Here is a 21,237-nt window from a genome sequence, read left to right as displayed (position 1 = left end):
ACAATTACATACAGATGACATGGATCCTCATTTAGTAACAGAAGATTGGCTAGCACCCCATATTGACAATGCATGGCACAATAGTGGCTATGTTTGACAACTTTAGGTAAGAACTTTACAAAGAATACGTACAGGTAAACTAGCTATGCTGATGTCCCTTAGCTTTTCCTTACAATTTTGCATCATGTCGCATAAATGTTTTTCATCTAAAAATATTATTCCAATCTTGATAAGTCTTACACTGACATGAGGCATCTCTTTCTGTTGTTACAAGTTTTTTCCACTGATGTTTGGTTAGATAAGATACATGAAACAGAAAAACAAGCATGTAACACACATACTATTATTTCTTACCATGGCATATGTTGGGCCCCAGAATAATGCACTATGCCTCTATTTTTTTAACTTAGGTTTTAGTTCACCTTCGTAATTTCTCTGGGAGATCTACACATTGTTATAAGATATGTAAAACATCTAATTATTAAAACATCGGTAGGTAAAACATCTAATTATTAAAACATATGGCCAGTGCCTGACATCGGCAAAGAGTGACAGCATTATTGTTTGGAGACAAATCAAGAAATCATTTCTAACATCTATTGCCCACAATGACAGCAAGATACATTAAAATCATCACCTGCTGATCTCAGGATATTCCATATGACATCAGCCAATGAATAGATACAAAATATGTCAACTTACTGATTTGCCTCTCCCCAACACTTGTTACGATTCTAAGTGCAAATGTGGATGCACTAAGTTGTTTTAGGAGGTCTAAAATATGTTTTTCCAGATTGAATTCTCATCAAAGTGGACACCTAACAATTTTGAAATTTCTTCTCTAGTGGTTATTTCCTCACCATATGTTACACTTATCACTGGCATAGTACCCCTAGATGGGCAGACCTGAATGTATTGCGTTTTTTTAAAATTGAATGTGAGAAAATTAGCAGAAAACCAGCCAATGATACTTTTGACAATATTTTTTGTTATATCTTCTGTTTCTGTATGTATGCTTGGACTGATTACAACACTAGTGTCATCTACAAAAAGAACTAATGCTGCTTGCTGTATATTAGGCTGGAAGATCATTTACATATATAAGGAACAATAGTGGACCTAAAATTGAGTCATGGAGAACGTCATACATGATTTCTCTAAGTTCGAATTATGTCTCCAGACTATTGGTTGAGTTAGTAAGTACAAGTTTCTGCATTATTTTGGTTAGATATGACATTATCCATAGGTTGTAAATTCCATCAATCTCATAAAACTTCAATTTATATAGGTGAATACCATCATTCACAGTCAGATGCCTTAGATAAGTCACAGAAATTACCAACAGGCGCTATTTTATTATTTAATGCATGTAAAATTTGGTGAGTGAACATGAAAATTACATTCTCAGTAGGACAACTCTTCTGAAATTCAAACTGTGATTTGTTGCAGATGTTGTTTCCTAGATAGGATACCATTATAGAATACATCACCTTCTCAAAGATTTTGGAAAATTATGTCAGCATCGAAACAGATTGGTAGTTATTCACATCCCTCTTATAACTTTTCTTAAAGAGGGGTTTAACAACGGCATATTCCAGCCCAGAAGATATACAAATTACCTAAGACCGTTCCTATATAAACAAGAGGTGACAGCGATTTTGGAGCCCCCTAAAATTTATATTTCAACTTTACTCTCTGAGATTTTAATTGTATTTGATTCACAGAGCGTCCACATAAACGTTGAGTGTAGGCTCTGGAACAAATCAGCTAATCAATATATTCTGGATGTGATTAAGGGAGTGTATTGCTATCGTAAGAAAGGCCAAATTGATAAGCTTATAAGTACATTCTCTTGTATATATAAAGTACAGTGAGGAGGTGGGCATCTTAGCTAAACAGGTGAAATCAACAGGCAGTATTCTCAAATACAAAATATCATGTATGGATTTTATGCATGGCATCAAGGATCTGGCTCTATTCCAATGGCAAGAGAAGTGGAATAAACCTAAACAACATCAGGGTAGATTTTACACAATGCTACATCTCAAATCATGTCTGTACCATGGATCAGAAGGGCTCAGTTGAACAGTTTCATTACATCGACCATAATTCTGCTTCATTTCAGCCATGCTTCATTTATATAGAAGTAACATTTTCGGTTCTCCTGCATGTGAGTGTAGCTCTAAGACAATCGCTGATGTAAATCATATCCTCATTTCTTGTGCCAAATATAACAACTAACAGATTCGTTTTATCAAATTGATACAGTCATTGGATAATCGGCTTCCACTAACAGCTACTCACCCATTACTCTCAAAGAAATTTATCTATATAAAGAGATTGGTAATTCCATTAAGAAGATTGGAATAAATATACAAGACAGGTATAGCTTGCAGCGAACTTAACTTCACATTACCGATATAATCCTTTATATTTCATTCTGTACTCGATATTGTTATATTCTTTTATGAAATTGTATATTTGATGGGCTAATAGAGGAGATTCTCTTAAGACCAAATAAATAAACAAATGTTTCTATGTATATATTTTCGCTATCAAATAAATGTCGAGATTTTGAAATGCACGACAATAAATACTGTGTTTTCTTTCTGTGGCAAATTGCGAATGTTCCCTGACAATTTGTATTTTTTTCCATCGAGTGTTTTTCCATTAACAAGATCAGAAAAGTTATTTAGGATTTACAATAACAGAACAGAGCTGATACGCACACTGTATATAAATAAGAACATAAGTTGATGGAAAAAATTTTCATTAAGTAACACTTTAAATAAAAGATCAGTTGTAATGGTGGAGAAAAGTACAGTTGTTAATAACATTATTAGTTATGTAAGGGAAAAAACCTAAGGGATAAGGTAAACAGTAACTATTTACTCTCGTATTGTGTTTGTATGTATATATTTTCGCTAGCAAATAATTGTCGACGTTTTGAAATATTGTTTCAAACTTAATTTATATCACAAAATTGATCAAAAACGCATTTTAAAAGCTTACTTTGGCCATCAATAAACTTTGCAGTTGTTAGTGCCTCAATTCCTATTTGGACTTTTTGTATCATGGATGGTAACTCTTAGGCTCACTTTCTCTTTTCGATTCTGGACTAAAGCAAACTGATGGGTTGTGATGGACAGTGTGAATACAACCTGGTGCGATGATGTCTGATGTGATGTGACAGCCAGTTTGAATTGACTTTTAGGGGCTTTGCTTTTTGGAGTTATATCGTTCAGCAATATTTGTTATCGTTTTAGTAGCCTCTCTCAGAACATTAACATTTTCTAAATTGTTGTGTGTGGCTCCTGATATGACTCAGAAACTCCAGTATCGCCTATATCACGACAAATTATTCCAAAGCACAATAATCGTCCTCTAGTGTGCAGTGGTCTCCATTCTATAGGCTACTATTAATCATTTGGTAGACTTTCTACTGATCATTGCTCATATCATTGTTTGCCCAGTTAGGGCTAGGAAGCACACAAAGGATGCATGAGTGATCTTTGTCATCACGACTATTTCGTCACTCTTGTCCACTCTGTCGGTATATGTATATGTGAGTGCATGTTATGGTATGACAGCTGGGTGACACTTTTGTCTTCCAACCCGTGAACAAGCCTATAGCGAAACTGTCAGTTTGCTGTTAGGTTTTGGTAGCCACTCTTGCACAAATGACAAAATCGACACTCTCCTTGCATTCTCCACACTCTGTTTGCTCTACGCAGTGACACCTCAACATGGCATCAACATCTCCATAGAACATGACCAAGCACAAGGACATGATCGTTAATGGCATTTTTATAGAATAAGTCGAAAAGAGACTAGCATTTTCCGACATTAATTTGAAGGTTTGTCCGGACATAAATATGACAATTAAGAATGGAAAGAAATCAGTTGTACAATATTTTCAAGTGTTCAGGACATCTTATGTTCAGCTAGGATAGAAAATCGCATGTTCATATTTTTGTATATGATTGCAGATAAAATGTAAACTAATTTGTCAAAACTATCAACACATTTTCAAAAATGTTGAAATTAGTTCTTTTGATGTTGTCAAAGTTTATGAACATTACCTGAAACTTTCCATTTACTACTGCCATTTCACATGGCCATCACATCACATCATGTTTCGTCCAGTCCTGTCAAGACATTCTTCAATGCATTTCAAATAGTGGCATCCACACCAGCCATCCCATCGTGTCATGTCACATCACTTCGCATCGAGGTGTCTCTGAAGTAAAGTTTGGACTGCTGATGTCATCTGTCCATTGCTGCCGGCCGGTGTGGCCGTGCGGTCCTAGGCGCTTCAGTCTGGAACCGCGTGACTGCTATGGTCGCAGGTTCGAATCCTGCCTCGGGCATGTATGTGTGTGATGTCCTTAGGTTAGTTAGGTTTAAGTAGTTCTAAGTTCTAGGGGACTGATGACCCCAGATGTTAAGTCCGATAGTGCTCAGAGCCATTTGAACCATTTTTTTTGTCCTTTGCTGATCACATGATTCACAAGCTCATTTCCTTCTGATACACGGCCATGGGCAGAACTCTGTTTTTCCATGTTTTAGACTTCTGTCTCCTGTCTCTAATATACAAGCTTTTTGCTAGGTGCAAACCATTTGACTCCAATAAATGTCAGTTTCATACAAAAGTGGACTTCAGCATCCATGCATATAAGCTGTCACTGGAGATGGGTCAACTTGAGTTACCAAACCAGGTTAATTCGGGTTGAGTGGATTTTGTGTCAACCTGAGCTACACTGTTGCTAATTTCAGTTATGCTCATGTGTCACACTGTGGTGGTCACTATTGATGATGGTTGGAGCTTACTGCCATCACACCATTGAACTCCTGTTGAATCGAGTTGAGTCTATGCCTATAGAATGTGATGTCACTCACTGTGACCTGTAAAAGTGCGGTAGCTTATTATTATTTATTTTGTTTGATCGAAATCCGTGAAGGGTTTGATAAATGTTTTTTACAAGTGGATCTAGCAGAAACATTAGCTTCATGAGAACTCGGAAATATACATTCAAATTTTGAGTGCAAAGTGACTGAGGAAAATGACTATAAAGTGACAACTTTACCCCAATCATCTTTCTTGAACCATGGTATTTGGGTATCTTATGATTGTCTGCTCATCGTCAAAATCCTTGTGGTAAATTCCAAGTGTCATGAGTAATATTTTTGCAATGTGTCCTATATCACAGCAACCGTTCACATAACGAGATATATGGCTACATTAAGGTTTCCAATCACTGTCCAAATCTTACATGAAATTCAGAATGTCTCATGACTGTATTTTCCAATTTCAGCCTGTAGTGTTCCACCTATTAATGCTCATGACAAGGGATTTGGCTAGCTTAAGATCGCCATGTTGACAACATACCAATGCAGTAAATTCCGGATGTATCACCATTTTCAAAATTTTATGTCAAAAGACTCGTAATTGTGATGTGCATCACAGAAGCTATTCATGCTTGTGTCATAGCATTTGGCTACTAGATCGCTGATTACGAACTGGCCACAAGAATAAAATTTGACTATGTTAGAGGGTTTATATAATACAGTATTTGATGTGTAGCTTGTCACAAAAATTTGGAATGAGTGTAACATATTGCTTTTTGATACTGGAATGTCAGACAGTAAGAAATGTGTTTCCAATCTGATAGCCGATTTCATATGAAACAAAATTGCAGTCAAATCTGTTCACAAACTATGCAAACATTAACAAGAGAAATGAGCACTATTAGAATTTTCCTAGCAACTCGATCTGGTTACTGTATCTTATGGAAATGGAAATGAAGTCCCATGCTTCTTGACAGAGTGTAGGGATGCAGGAGACCCACGCCACTTTACTGGGGAAGGTCTTAATGGAGGTGGTTTGCCGTTGCCTTTCTCCAACCTTAATGGGGATGAATGATGATGATGAAGATGACACAACAACTCCTAGTCATCTTGGGGCAGGTAAAAAACCCTGAACCCACTGGGAATCGAACCCGGGACCACTTTCTCGGGAAGCGAGAACGCTACCGTGAGACCATGAGTTGTGGACACCATATCTTAAGAGATGTTAAAACCCGAGCGGATGTGAATGTGGCAATCGACGTCGAATGTTAATTCAGCGTTTCCTGCTAACTCGGTTTATGAAACGAGCTATCATGGTTTAAGATTATTACTAACTAGTAGCGTATACATATGGGGAGCACGCGGGGCGCCCTCCCCCACCCCTTGCAGGACACCCCGCTTTGCCACCCAGGCCGCCCACACCAGTCGACTCGACTGAATCGAGATATCGAGTAGTAGTACAGTACTTAATGTAGCGTGTGCATCCGCGTCATCGTATTTTATACATTACTGTCTGGCACATAGATAGTAATGTGTAATTAACGAATTTGCCAGGAAGAATAGGCGCATAGAGTTCATCATTTAATGAAGAGAACCACAATTGTAACTTTTTTATAAGATGCCATTGTCTTGTATGTGTGTACAATTAGTTTAAATAAAACTTTCTTAAACTTTCCATTTGACTTAATTATTTTTTATTACGGTAAAAGTAAAGGTAGCTCAAGATATCTTTAGCGCCACTTTACTTGAGGGTTTTCTGTATTCGCCACTGTTACTAGCTCGAGCTGAACAAGTTGCACAGTGGACAATAATGAGTTACATTTTCTTTCGTGCTTATTAGGTGCTCACCTGAGTGACGAGGATACAGCTAATTCTAAGTGTCTAACGAGACTCTCTTCAAAATAAAAATAATCGTTCCATCTCATAGCACGATATCCATTTATGATTGTGAGGCTCCAGTTGGCTATCTGAAGATCGTCCAATGACTGTTAAAATATGTACAGCTACCTTCGGATGGTTGATAAGTCTATTTTCAATATTTCAAAATATAGACCCAAAACTGCTGCTTGTAGCGCGATGTACAGTCATGCTTGTGAACATCCACTTGACTACCATATTGTCAAAATTCATACTGCAAATTTCGAATGTTTCACAAGTCATTATTAGTCAGTATCAGATAACAAAAAAATAATATTGCGGTCTGTAGTTCGATATGCACTCATAATCGTGAAAAGTCATTTGGCTGTCTTACAAACACCCAATAGCCCTCAAAATCTATGCAGCATGTTTCAGGTCTTTCACATGCTTATCTTCAAAATTTCAAGCCAATAGGCCAAAAACTGCATCCCACCTAACGTCCATCGCTCTCGTGACTATAAAATTATGTAATCACCGACTGGGTAATCACGAAGCGCTGGTTGGTTATCTGAATTGAACGGTAATCTGCGCTGCCAATTCGGTTTAACTTGGTATGAACTCGGTTTACGCATACTTTCAATTCCGTCTGTCGTAAACATGAGTTGGCCGATGGCTAGCTACCGCGTGCGTATATGCAGTTCGCACGTAAAAACAATTGAAAATCATCTTGCGAGGATGGCAATTCCAGCGTTAAGATCAGCAATGTGAGTTGATATCGTGTGACTTAAATTGGCTTGAAGTGCTGTGACATGACGGACGGTGTGAATACACCTTCACGTGACGGTGCGGTGACGCGACGGTGCCGTAACGAACACTGTGTATTGGCTATTAGCCTGTCTCTCGAAGAAGGGTATGCTGTACCCACTATTTTTTATGGTAGTTCGGTGAGTTCGGAATTAATGACTGTCTCTTTAGAATCCGTATCGACAAATGACACTTGGACTTCAAAAAAAAGTTTAGTTGCAGTTATCCTCCGTGAGCGCACACCAACTTTATGACGTATCGTGACAGTGACAGATAATTTTTTTTCAAGGTGACAAAGATCAACGCCACCTAGGTGGCGTTGCATAGATCCCCTTGCGCGCTAGTCACTAAATACTGGCGCTAATCTCTACGGTTGGCAATGACCAGAGACAAAAACGCTAGTTTATAAATGTAAATAGAACGACGTTGTGGTGGACAGTAAAGTGTAGTGTGATTAGTTTGTTGTGTGTAGATGTCGAAGGACTTTGATAAGAGATAATTGTTGTTTTGGCACTATCTGAAACATGGTAAGTATTTCTTTTCGTCATTATCTACTGAAACTGCATAGATGTATCTCTATTTTCATTTGAAGTGTTGTTATGCAGTTTTTGACATTTTGGACTGTTTCAGTCGGTTACAATTCATACGGACGTCGGTGATTTGAAAATCGAACTCTTCTGCGAATACTGCCCAAAAGCTTGCGAGGTATGGATTAAGTGCAATACTTTATAAATGGTTGGTTAAACCTTGTGCGTAAGTGTTGCATAGTGTCAAATTTTGCGTGTATAACGTAGCCGTTGGCCCCGTGGTGTCAAGACCTGATGGATGAATACTCTATATAGTAATAAATGATGAATCATGCAATAGCCGTGAATATGTCAGTGCAGTCTTTGATAGGGCAAGCTTTCAGTCTTTAAAATCGTTGTTGGTGTAAGCTAATATTGTGGCCACCATAGTGTGGTTTCAACAGATTTGGTTAAAATTTCTTCTCTACATACAAGTACTGCCTGTGCTGTGTTATTGCTCTTGGAGGGTGCCGAAAAAAATACTTGATTATGTTGTACTGTAGTAGATATCGAAGCAGTTCAGAGGCGATCTGCTAGATTTGTTACCGGTAGATTCGAACAGCACGCAATTGTCACGGAGTTGCTTTGGGAGCTTAAATGGGAATCTCTGGAGGGAAGACGACGTCCTTTTTCGAGAAACACTATTGACAAAATTTAGAGAACCGACATTTGTAGTTGACTGTTACACGATTGTACTGCCGCCAATATTGCGCCTAAGGACCACGAAGATAAGATATGAGACAGTAAAACTCCTGTGGGACCATGTAAGGTAGTCGTTTTTCCCTCACTCTTTTTGCGAATGGAACAGGAAAGTAAACGGTTAGTAGCGATAATGGGTACCGTCTCCACAAAGCCTACGGAGTATCCCTGTAAATGTCATTATTATCAGTAGCGAAATGAATTGTTAAGGAAAGTGATTATACAGTATGTACAGGTCCATACATACTACTGTCTTCCACATTCCCTTTTTTCTCTAATTTCTAGTAGCTTACACAGAAACCTACTGTTTATTTGCGCACACATGCCTTCTCTGTTCTTGTATATTCTGTTATCTTTTCACTCTTAATCTATTTTTCGCCCTTTGATAGGTTCCAACAGTGTGTTTAAGTTACTCTGATGTCATACTAACTCTTTGTGTTTCATCATTCCTCATCAGTCTTTTGACTGAGTCTATTGAAAGTATACAAACTTGTGTTTGGTACTGAATTACATTAATCTGTCTGTGATAAAAACTGCTCATCAGCATAAATTGTCCTCAGTTCATTACATGTACGCTCTAAAATATTCTGTCCTTGAACTTCTCCTATTTCACTGTCTGTGAGATGATTGTAAAAATACATGCAATAGCATTAAAATATGTAATAAGAATATTAAATTAGGATGATTAATATTAAAATCAGTTGTAATTTTAAAAGAAGCCAACTATTTTAGAGTGTGATTATGGAACTGCCTTCATCTCCTGTAGTCCTGGCTGTGATGAGAAACTGATCTATAGCATAGCTCGAGGTCTAACTTAGAATGGAAGGTGATAATTTAATTGTGAGTTAATGAAGGAAATGAATGTGAATGCAAAATAAAAGTTGCGGTAACAGCATGATCTGTCTTCTGATGCTTACATTTGCGCCTAATTTAACATATTTTTGCTGTATATTTAACACACATTTTGTTGTAAAACAAGTATGTCGATGCGCGTCACACGAAGTATAAAAGAAGCAAAGGGAGTCCAGTAGGAAAATATAGCACAACCTGGCTGTATATAATGTATTGAGAATAATAGGCTATACTTACTATTCAGACCTATATATAAGAGATGGCATGCAATTTGCCATATAGAGTTGACCATGTTTGAAACTGTGTAGTAATGAGCTGAATCATGTATTCAGGTGGGGAAAGATGACACATTGAACAATTAGTAGTCCACAACATCTCTCATGTAGCCAGTGATTCAGTTGTGATACCATACATTGGCTTTGCACCATGACATAACTGTGTTGTGTGACATTATTGAGGTGCGGCATCTTTGAAATGGATTGTGTTTACAGAGGACGTATTGAAGGAAGCAGTGGTGCACTCGAGTGTTGGATTTTTGTTTTTCTGATTTGAATGTGCCTGATGTTAGTGTAGGTTGAGCTTATCACTATATCGAACTTGGTGTTTTCTGAGGCTGTTATTGGATTGTCATTGGGTCATTTTAATCTCAGTAGTGATCGGTTATGATCAGTTTTCAGTTTTGCAGTTGTTGGTTTGTTGTTTGAAATTTGTTCATGTGTAGAATTTAATTTTACCCGTTTGTCTTTTCTTGCTGAGTATGGGTCTGATGATTACTTTTAACAGTTGTTAATTAGTGACTGCAATGAGTGAGGGTATGGCTGTGACTATAAAATTCCTGCAGCTACATGGCCTCATTGGTGAGTACACTAGGGGTTGCCACTGTGGGGAATTGATATTGACGAAAGTTGGTGCTTCTTGAACCAGGGACCAATACATGTGGCAGTGCTATTGAGATAATATTTGGAGGGGTTCCTGGGTCAAGCAATCTAGACTGGCCATACAGAGTACTGTTTTAGTAAGTTACTGTCAGTATTATTCATCCATTTAGTTTTGTGCACATGTGACAGACTATGAGAGTGATAGGTGTGTTACATTAGTTAGCTTTACACAAATTAAAAAGAGTCATCAAATTTATTGAAGGCGACTATTTACTGTCACAAGAATTTATTTAATTAATATTGTGTTTTAACTTTTCTTGCAGAAAGAAACACAGTTAAATAACATTTACCTTTCTGGAAAAAAGCCTTTTAACTTTATATAGAACATAATGACTGTGAAGTACAATTTAAATATAGAAATTTATAGATCTTCACTCTATTCTAGGGTCTTTTCTCTCCTAAATTATTTCTTAATTTTGACCAAACAAGCCTGTGTAGGTGGAGAAAATTCTCTTGATTGGTGCAGTGCTGGCAGGGCAAAAAATGAGACACTAATAAAGTAGCTGTAAGAATGGATTAATATTTTGAATAAATTACTCATAGGAACTGAAGTTGAATTATTTAATCATCAATATGAACCCCCTCCCCCCCAAAAAAAAAACCATAAAACCCTCTGTTTTCCTCCCCATCTCTTTTTTCCCTTTTTCTCACCCCCCCCTCCCCCCCACTTTTTTTTTAATACCCGGGTTTTTCTCAGCCCTGATTCTGATGTGGTCTTAGTGTGGTGGGGAGGTGTACTGGACAGGTTTTGGTTGTGTTAATAGAGGAGTATTGCTATATTGGTTAAGATCTAAATAGTGGTATGCCACATCTTGATGATTTTATGGGTCAAACCAGATGTGTGGTACCACAATTATTGGTAATCCCATGTAGAACAGTCTCATTATTTGGAAACTACAGCTTTCCAGAAATTCTTTGACATGGGATTCTCGTCTTAGTATAATTGTTAGGTGCTATTTTGAACACACACACTACAGTACATTATTGGTTGATCTTTTATTGCCCACGGATTTTCACCATAGCCTTTCAACTTCAGGATTTTTTCCTCAGTCTGTGTGCGTGCGTGCGTGCGTGCGTGCGTGCGTGCGTGCGTGCGTGTCGTACTTTTGTTCAGAGGTTTACTTTTGTCCACTGTTCATTTCTAATCAATTGCTACATGAGTTAAGTAAAGAGAGATAGGTGTGGGAAACAGGAAAGGGGCATTGGGGAGCGGTATCTGATGATGGCTTGAACGAAGGCAGCCAGTATGCAGGATAGGAATGTGCGAGGGGGAGGCAGTAGATGTACATGATAAGAATGTGTCACATGTGCATGCAGCTAGTGAGCTGTGCTGCACACATCAATGATGATGATGTGAAGGCATGCATAGGGAGAGGGTGGCAGGACAGAGGAGGGGGATATTGTTGGAAGGTGTCAAAGTACTGTATTAGTGGAGATGCAGGCCAAAAGTGGTATTGCAAGAATAACTCCCAGCTGTGTAGTTCAGGAAAGCTGATGCTTGGGGGCAGGATCCAGATGGCATGGATAGTAAAGCAGCCATTGAACTGGAGCATGTTGTACTCAACAGCGTGTACGGTGACTGGATCATCAGCTCTCATCTTGACCACAGTTTGGAGGTGGCCGTTTGTTCAGGAAGAGAGATGATTGGTGGTTCTGCTCTCATAAAATGCTGTGCAGAAGTTGCAGCAAAGCTGGTGTGTGACATGGTTGCTTTCACAGTTGGCACTGTCTCTGATGGGACAGGGCGAGCCTGAGTCGGGTAGGATGTGCTGTTGGTGGGAATCAGCAGGTCTCGCGTCAAGTCTTACACACAGATATGACCCCCATGGCAAGGCGATGGGAGTGGTATAGGGATGTATCGGAATGTTGTGTATGTCGGGTGGATGGCAGAAGGGGTGGGAAGATGTGGGTAGGAAGTTCCTGATTTTCAGGCATGGTGAAGGTAGTCAAAGCCCTGGTGAAGGACATGGTTCAGTTGCTCCAGAGCAGGGTGATATTGGGTGAACATGAGGCACCACCTTGCAGCTTGTTCTGGATAATGGTGGGGCAATTAAGGGTGTGGAAAACCTATTTCTGGGCTAGGTTTTGGGGATAGTGCCTGTTTGTGAGGGCCTTCATGAGACCTTCAACGGGCCGGCCACTGTGGCCAAGCGGTTCTAGGCGCTTCAGTCTGGAACCACGCGGCTGCTGCGGTCGCAGGTTCGAATCCTGCCTCGGGCATGGATGTGTGTGATGTCCTTAGGTTAGTTAGGTTTAAGTAGTTCTAAGTTCTAGGGGACTGATGACCTCAGACGTTAAGTCCCATAGTGCTCAGAGCCATTTTGTAGACCTTCAGCATATTGGGCAAGTGACTTCTTGTTGCTGCAGAAATGGTAGCTGTCAAATTGCTATATCGTCTGTGTGGTAAGTGATAGTTTATTAGAAGAATCGTGACTTCTGGCGTAGGAGCAGAGAAATTACATACTAAACATAGAAGCTCTGTATCAGCAATGGAGGTAACTAGATAAATATTCTTGTATATCATCAAAACTTCGTAGGAAGATAGAATCAAAACTTTTTTTTTTTTGGCCCAAAACCTTCACAATGTAGTACACATTGAAGATCTTTACAGTCAAAATAGATGATCAGTTTTTGATCAGTCACCAGTTGAAAGGGGAGCCAAGGTTCGTGCATGGAATCCAGCATCAGTTATTTGAGGTAGAGAACTAACCAAGCACGAGCTGCCATTAACACTTTGGAGACCAAGCTCAAGTATAGATTGGTCAGTGATTTTTCTCGGCATGCGAGCCACATGTCACTCAAAAAGTGTACTTATTTCGTATGACAATAATGTACCAACATCTTGCGACATGTCCCTTGGCTGGTGCTCCTTTCTGTTGCAAATTTGTAGAATTATCTCGATAAAAACATTAGTGAGTGTAACTGTTCCTGTCATGAATGACTGAGCCAATATGATTGCACTGATGTACTCATTAGATTTTGCAGTTTGCTGTGATTCTGCTGCAAACATACTATGTTTGTTGAGTGAGCAAGAAATTTTGAAAGTTCAAGAGGAAGAAATTGCTCAGTAACTCACCTTGTACTTTTTTTCTTGGGAAGATAATTATACTCTCTGTCATCATTATTTTGAAATGTTTAGTCTATAAAAGATCTAAAGTAAATATAGAAAATAAAGCTTGAAGTTTGGTTCTTTTTTAGTATGTACTAATCTTGAAGATATACCATTTGCACATGTGCCAGTGGTACTTTAAATAACGGCATGAATGGCCAGTTTCCTAGGCTCAATATTCTTCTAAGTGAGCGGTCTCCAAAGAATTAAGAGACGAGAGTGAATCGAGTATGAAATTCAACAATTCATTAAATACACATTAATGTATTTAAAATATAATTTGTACACACAGATGTACCATATTAAAAAAATAAAAATTAAATTTCTCTATTAACTAGGTGCTTGTAAATATATATGTGGATTTTTAGTTAAATCCTTAGTTTCTTTCACAGCAGTGTAAAAGTGGGTCCTTTCAGAGGTGTATGTGGTTGGATTGAAAATCTTTTGGAAAAAGATCTCTTGTATTTACCTTGCAATTATGAGATGTATTAGGTGATTATGTTGACAGTTTTGGAATTAACTGCAAATGCTCTTCTCAAAGAACCATCCCTTGATCTGTCTTCCCATGCTCAAGGTGATACATCATGCAAAGTGGATGGCGAGAGCCATATATGTTTTGAAACAGTATGTTCTGTTTGTATTTTTCTTAGCAGTATGTAAGTTGAAGCATGATCTAGTGCCACTTCAGGAGCCAGAGCCATTCTATGATTATTTTTTTTTTTTTTTTTTTTTTTTTTTTTTTAAATGGAGAGGCACCACTTTCCCTTTCCTCAATGAGTCGAAATCATGCACGACTCACTTTTTTTTTGTAAACTGGGGGTACCACAAAAACAACCAAACTTGAAAAATAAGAGCCTGCCTAAATGCCATGTTTTATTTTTGAAAGAAATGCGAAAATTACAGATTTTATGTAAACTTTCATGGTTCAAATGGCTCTGAGCACTATGGGACTCAACTGCTGAGGTCATTAGTCGTAGACTTTCATACACTACAATTAAGAAATTAATAAAAGCTGTCTTAAAACCTAGTCACTATACTAAGCAGATGAAACTTAAACTGTGGACAAAACAATAGCTGTGTTTTTAATTGGTCACACAAACAAAAATAACATCCCTTGTGATAAATAAATGCCCTACAGTTGATTGTTGATCAAAATAATGAAGAGATAGGCAGATTTCACTTTCTGTTGCTGAAAAATGTGTGTGTTAAATACAACTTAATTTTTATATAATTTTTACAATTATGTAAGTTGAACTAGAATAAGCAACTACCAAAAAAAGAATGAAACCGGCTGAGTAAGACTGAGGAGGGAATGAGGACCACACAAAATAGACAAAGATGGGAATGAGATCACTGAAGTGAACTGTGAATGACCAGGAATAAGACAGACCATGACAACAGTGAACTATGACCATTCCCAGGAACGAGACCAACCGTGAGCGAAGTGAATGGTGAACAACTTTTCAATCACTTTAGTGAACTGTTCCTTTGGACCCATTCATTCATGAACAACCCACCTCCAGTTCAGACTCTCTACAACATTTGTACACAACAGATAAAGTAGCCCAGAATATCCACGATGCCCCAATTTTACACTAACTTAAAGGATGTGACATAGTGCACCTATGCAGGTGACCAAGATTGGAGTTGGGAGAAAGTAAATGTAATGTGCCAGACTTACCCTTACTTGGTTTATGACATTTTACTTGTTTTAACCACCTCCATTCCTACCAACTTCCATACTGCTGCTGATAACCTTGCTGTTGAGTCCATAAGCCCCCTTCTCCCTATCTAAAACACAGTCGCACATCTTGTTCCTTAAACACTGCACACACCCTGGAATCCCCGTCCCAATGACCTTCATATTTTTAAATTCTGCCAGTCCCTTTCCCTCACAAACCTGGTACTACAGAAACAAATTTCCATAGCATAGATGCTGTGAGGTTTTGTTACTGTGCAATCCCAAGTACCTATGCCACATCTACCACACTGAAATCCTTGTCCTCCATCACCAGGAAGAACATTCCAGAGGCAGCCTCCAAAAATTAATGAAGGTACTGTTATACCATTCCTGCATTAGAGTACCGGTACTCATCAACATCTATCCTGATTCACTGTGAACACCCTCATCAATCCTATAAAGCATGCAGACCCTGCATTTGTGGCCTTTTCCATTTACCACATCCTCTAAAACTCACTCCTAATAAATCCAGAATACTGAGACTTACTCTCCCCCGATTCACACTGTGGACCCCCCAGGGGGCTCACGGTTCTTTCGTGAGTACATGCGTGGCAAGCACGGGGCCCCAAGCTATTGCAGCCTTCCTTCTTTCCAGGGCTGCATTTCCTTGCTCCTTTCCCTTCTTTCCTTTCCTTGCTCCTTCCCCTTCCCCTTCGCCCTCTGCTCTCCCTCTCTTGGTGTCCTTGCTTATGTTGGTCCCGCTATCCTCCTGGTTATGTTGGTTTTGCAATTTATTTTTGTTGCATATTCAGGGCGGACGCTATGCAAATGAAACGCATACGGGTCCAGAACTCTGGCGGTTCTTCTGCGGCCATCTCACTGCGTGGAACTGATTATTCTACTGCTGCTTCTCCTGCCCCTTCAGCCTTCCCCTCCATGGCTACCCCTGGGAGGCGGGTCAGGCCTGTCGGCTAGGGGCAAAACATCTCTCCCGCTATCTGGTTTGCACCAGGATTGATGGGGATACTTTCACCAATAACAAACCTTTATTCTGTGTGGAACACATTGAAGAAAAGTTTGGCGAAGTGGACTCCCTGGCAAGATGCGTTTGGGTTCGTTGTTGATCAAAACTGCTTCAGCTGCCCAGTCTGCAGCCCTTTGTGCCTGTACCCATCTTGGCGCAATTCCTGTGTCCATTACCCCCCACCAGTCTCTAAATATGGTTCAAGATGTGATTTTTCACAGGGGCCTCATCCTTCAGACTGATGAGGAACTTCGGGACAATCTCGGACGGCAGGGTGTTCACTTTGTTCAGCATGTTCAGAAGGGTCCGAAGGACAATTGCATTGATACTGGTGCCTTTATCCTGGAGTTTGAAGGGGATACCCTCCCTGAGAAAGTAAAGATTATGGTTTATTGATGTGATGTGAAGCTGTACATCCCACCTCTTATGAGGTGTTTTTAGTGCTTGCGTTTTGGACACGTCTTCCCGCTGTTTGCAGGCCCCTCTCTGTGGTGACTGGACATCCACTCCATGAGGGGAGTTCCTGTGTTCCCCCTCTTGTGTGTGTTAATTGTCTTGGCAATCATTCTCCACGTTCAACAGATTGCCCAATATATCAGAAAGAAAAGAAGGTACAGGAGTATAAGTCCCTTGATTGTTTAACCTACACTGAGGCTCGTAAGAAGTATGCACGTCTTCACCCTGTGTCCATGACTTCTTGTTATGCTTTCATTACATCTTCACCCCTTCCTTACCCCAGTCCTGGACCCCCTCTCCCCCCCCCCTGCCCCCCTCCCCTGTGGCTCCCACACCTTCTCCTCCAGGCACTGCTCCCCCTCCCCAGCCGGAGAAGTGTCTCACTTATTTGGTGTCTGCCGGTCAAGGACGTCCCTCCTGGGATGCCCCTTCCTTCTTCTCGGGGATTTTAATGCTCATCATCCCTTGTGCGGCAGTGCATTTCCATGTAGACAAGGTCTTTTCATAGACCAGTTTATTACAAACCACGACTTGTGCCTTCTTAATGATGGCTCCCCTACTCATTTCAGTGCCGGTCATGGTACCTTTTCTGCCATCGATCTTTCTCTTTCTTCTCCCTCCCTCCTCCCTTCATTGCACCGGTCACCACACGACGACCTTTGTAATAGTGACCATTTCCCATTGATTCTGTCGCTCCCTTCCCACTCCCCGATGGACAGATTACCTCATTGGTTTTCCCAACGCGCCGATTGGCCTCTATACACTGCACAGGTCGTGTTTTCTCCTTCTTTGTCGGGTTGTATTGATGACGTCCTACGTGACGTGTCTGGCACAATTGTTCGCGCTGCTAGCCTTGCTGTACCGCAGTCATCTGGACCATTTCGTCACCGGTAAGTCCCGTGGTGGAGTACAGCCATTGCCATTGCCATCTGTGATCGCCGTCGAGCTTTGCAACATGTTGAGAAGCACCCATCCATTGCCAGCCTTATTACCTTTAAACGCCTTCGTGCTAAAGCCCGTTATTTAATCAAACAGAGCAAACGGATATGATGGGAATGATTTGTTTCTTCCCTCGGTTCTACTGTCCCTATGTCATGGGTATGGGCTACACTTTGCTCTCTCCAAGGTTACCATCGGCAGTCCACCCTCCCAGGCCTTCACCTCCCAGATGGCCTTTGTACGGACCCGTTGATTCTTGCGGAAAATCTTGCTACCCATTTTGCAACGGCATCAGCCTCATATTCGGCTGCATTCCTTCACCGGAAACAGCGGGCCGAAGCTTCCGCCTTATGTTTTACCCCTTGTCAGTCAGAATCTTACAACGAACCTTTTACTTAATGGGAATTTCTTTCCACACTTTCTTCTTCTCATGATATGGCCCTTGGCCCAGACTCCATTCATAACCAACTTCTGTTTAACTGTATTTGTCTCCAGGGTGACTTCCCTTCTCAGCGGACGGATAGCATCATGGTTCCTGTTCTTAAGACTGGTAAGAACCCTGTATTTGTTGAAAGCTATCAGCCAATTAGTCTGACAAATGTTGTTTGCAAGTTACTTTAACAGATGGTAACCCGTTGGCTCAATTGGGTCCTCAAATCTCAGGATCTATTGTCCCCTTACCAGTGTGGCTTCCGAGAGGGACGGTCTCCGATCGATCATTTACTTCGCTTGGAATCCGAAGTTTGGCAGGCTTTTTCCCAGTGCCGCCATTTGGTTGTAGTATTTTTTGACCTTCGCAAGGCCTATGACACGACTTGGCGCCATCACATCATACTTACACTTCATCCGTGGGGTTTTCGGGGCCCACTCCCTATTTTTATGCGCCAGTTCCTGTTCCATCGGTCATTCGAGGTTCGGTTTGATACTGTTTTTAGTTCTCCACGGACTGTACTTCTTTTCCTCATTGCTATCAATGGACTTGTGATCTCTGTCGGTCCTTTGGTCGCCCCTGCTCTGTATGTGGATGATTTCTGCATTTGGGTTAGTTCCTATTCGATGGCCTATGCAGTGGCAGCTACTGGGAGTTATACGGCATGCCTCTGCATGGACCCTCTCACACGGGTTTCAGTTTTCTCTTTTAAAATCGCGGGTGGTCCACTTCTGTCGCTGTACTACGATCCACCCTGATCCAGAGCTCTATCTCTATGCACAACAATTGCCTGTTGTCCACAGTTTCGTTTCCTGGGTCTTCTTTTTTACAACAAGCTCACTTGCCTGCCCCCTATCAGACTTCTGAAGGCAGTATGTTTCCGTAAACTTAATGTTCTTTGCTTTCTTGCCCACACCTCTTGGGGTGCGGACTGCTCTCTCCTTCTCCACCTTTATCGTGCTTTAGGTCTGTCTCGCTTGGACTATGGTTGTTAAGTTTATGGTTCGGCTGCTCCTTCCACATTGCACGTGCTGGATCCAGTCCACCAGTGTGGTGTCCGTTTGGCCACTGGTGCCTTCCCTACTAGCTCTGTTGATAGTCTCCTGGTTGAAGCTGGGATCCTCCCCCCCCCCCCCCCCACCACCACTCTCTCTCTCTTTCTGTTCGGCGGTCCCAGCTTCTTGTGTCTTATGCAGTCGCTGTCCGTTCCTCTCCCACTCATCCTTCCTATTCTATCCTGTTCCAAGACCATGGACATTACCCATCTGATTCCTGCCCTCGGGCGGGTTTACCGGTTGGGCTCCGCCTTGCGTCTCTTCGCCCTGATTTTCAGCTTCGTTCTTTGTCCTGTCTTCCACGCTCCCTGCCCTCCACCTCCCCTTTGGTTAGTTCCTCGGCCCCGAATTCGGATGGATCTCCGCCGAGGTCCGAAAGAATGCATCCCCCTGATGGTGTTCCATTCCTTTTTCCGCTGAATTTTATGGGTGTTTCGGGATGCTGTTGTTTTTTTAGACCGATGGCTCTAAATCTGCTGATCATGTGGGATATGCCTTCACATCTTCTGTTGGAATGGAAAATCATCTGCTGCCACCTACATGCGGGGTGTTTACTGCAGAATTGATGGCAATTTTCCAGGCCCTTACCTTTATTAAACAGTCCCAACACAACCGCGTTTTGTTATGTACGGACTCAGTGATTGGCCTTCTGGCTATTGACCGGTGTTTTTTGCGCCATCCCTTAGTCTCTGCCATACATGACTATCTCGCTGATATTCACCGTGCTGCTTGTACCATTGACTTCCTTTGAGTCCCTGGCCATGTGGGGATCCCAGGTAATAAGCTCACTGATCGTTTGGCTGGGGGAGCAGTCACTTACCCCGTTTTCTATAACCCCTCCTGCAGCAGAGTTACGGCTTCATATCAAATCCCACTTCGCACAATCGTGGGCCAACTCTTGGGAGGCTACCTCCCTGTCTAATAAACTTCGTGCGATTAAGGTGACACCAGGCTCGTGGCGTTCTTTCTTTCGCCTCTCCCGAAAGGACTTGACCACACCGTGTTGTCTCCACTTTGGCCATACCAGGCTGACCCATGGTTTTCTTTTGCGTGATGAGCCACCCCCACTTTGTGCTTGTGGAGCCTTCCAGTTAGTAGCCCACATTTTGGTTGAATGCCCCCTTCTTTGGCTCTGCATGCTAAGTACAGACTCCCCCGCACTTTACCTTTGATGTTGGCTGACGATTCCTGGGTGGTCGACCTGGTTCTCGGTTTCCTCCGGGAAAGCGGTTTTTATTCTGTTTTAAGGTTTTTTATCTCTCTCTGGTGTTGGAGCAGGGCAGTGAGTGTTGGGGTATCTCCCACTGTAAGCCGTGTTTGGAGATCCCAGACTCCCCTCCCTGGCCGAGGTCCTCTTTTCTTCTCCTTTTACTCTGTTTTTATCACTTTTTAGGATTGGTTAGTCTCCTTTTCCCATACGCACTTGTACATTCTAGCAGTTGCACGCTTTTAAGTCGCAGGTGGTCTTGCCTCTACTGCTTCAGGGGTGGGATATTTCCTGCCTCTAGCCTCACATTTGGTTGCCCTCTTGCTGACTTCCCTCATTTTGTTTTTACCATTGACGACATGACTGCACTTTTACGTTTTATAGCCTTTTCCCTTTTATCGTTCTGACTTTTCTGAGATGTCACACTATCGGAATGGACCACATTTTAAACAAGGGACTGATGACCTTGCTGTTTGGTCCCTTCAACCCCAATCAATCAACCAACCAACCACACTGTGGAAACACTTCTTTGCCACCAATCGCTCAAACAAAACCAGTATCATCCCAGAATTTGAACCTTGCCTATCCCATTTCATACCTCTAACAAACTGTGGCCCTCCCTCCCAGCTAACCATTCCTTGCTCGTCTTCTAGCAATTCCTTACCTTGAACTTGGCCTTACCATTCTTTCACAGAACAAAACCTTCTCAACAGAAGAAAGAACAGCCATTCACATTCTGAAGACAGATCCTGATTAAATCATCCTGTTTGTA

The 21,237-nt window shown here is 41.2% G+C and overlaps 1 protein-coding gene across 2 annotated transcripts in view; it reads left to right on the top strand.

Annotated features, from left to right (window-relative positions):
* Positions 1 to 7,832: 7,832 nt before the first annotated feature.
* Positions 7,833 to 21,237, top strand: part of LOC126259889 (peptidyl-prolyl cis-trans isomerase-like 3) — a 61,212-nt gene continuing 47,807 nt past the window's right edge. The window contains exons 1-2 of one of the 2 annotated variants that reach the window (XM_049956964.1): positions 7,838 to 8,036; positions 8,140 to 8,214. In XM_049956964.1, coding sequence (XP_049812921.1) covers positions 8,034 to 8,036; positions 8,140 to 8,214 — 78 coding nt within the window. In that variant the 5' untranslated portion in view covers positions 7,838 to 8,033. Of the gene's footprint in view, positions 8,037 to 8,139; positions 8,215 to 21,237 lie in introns of both variants that reach the window. The other variant, XM_049956965.1, reaches the window with a different exon arrangement.

Source organism: Schistocerca nitens, chromosome 5 (genome assembly GCF_023898315.1).
Source record: "Schistocerca nitens isolate TAMUIC-IGC-003100 chromosome 5, iqSchNite1.1, whole genome shotgun sequence".
NCBI classification, from domain to species: domain Eukaryota; kingdom Metazoa; phylum Arthropoda; class Insecta; order Orthoptera; family Acrididae; genus Schistocerca; species Schistocerca nitens.
This window is presented reverse-complemented; position numbering and strand designations above follow the sequence as displayed.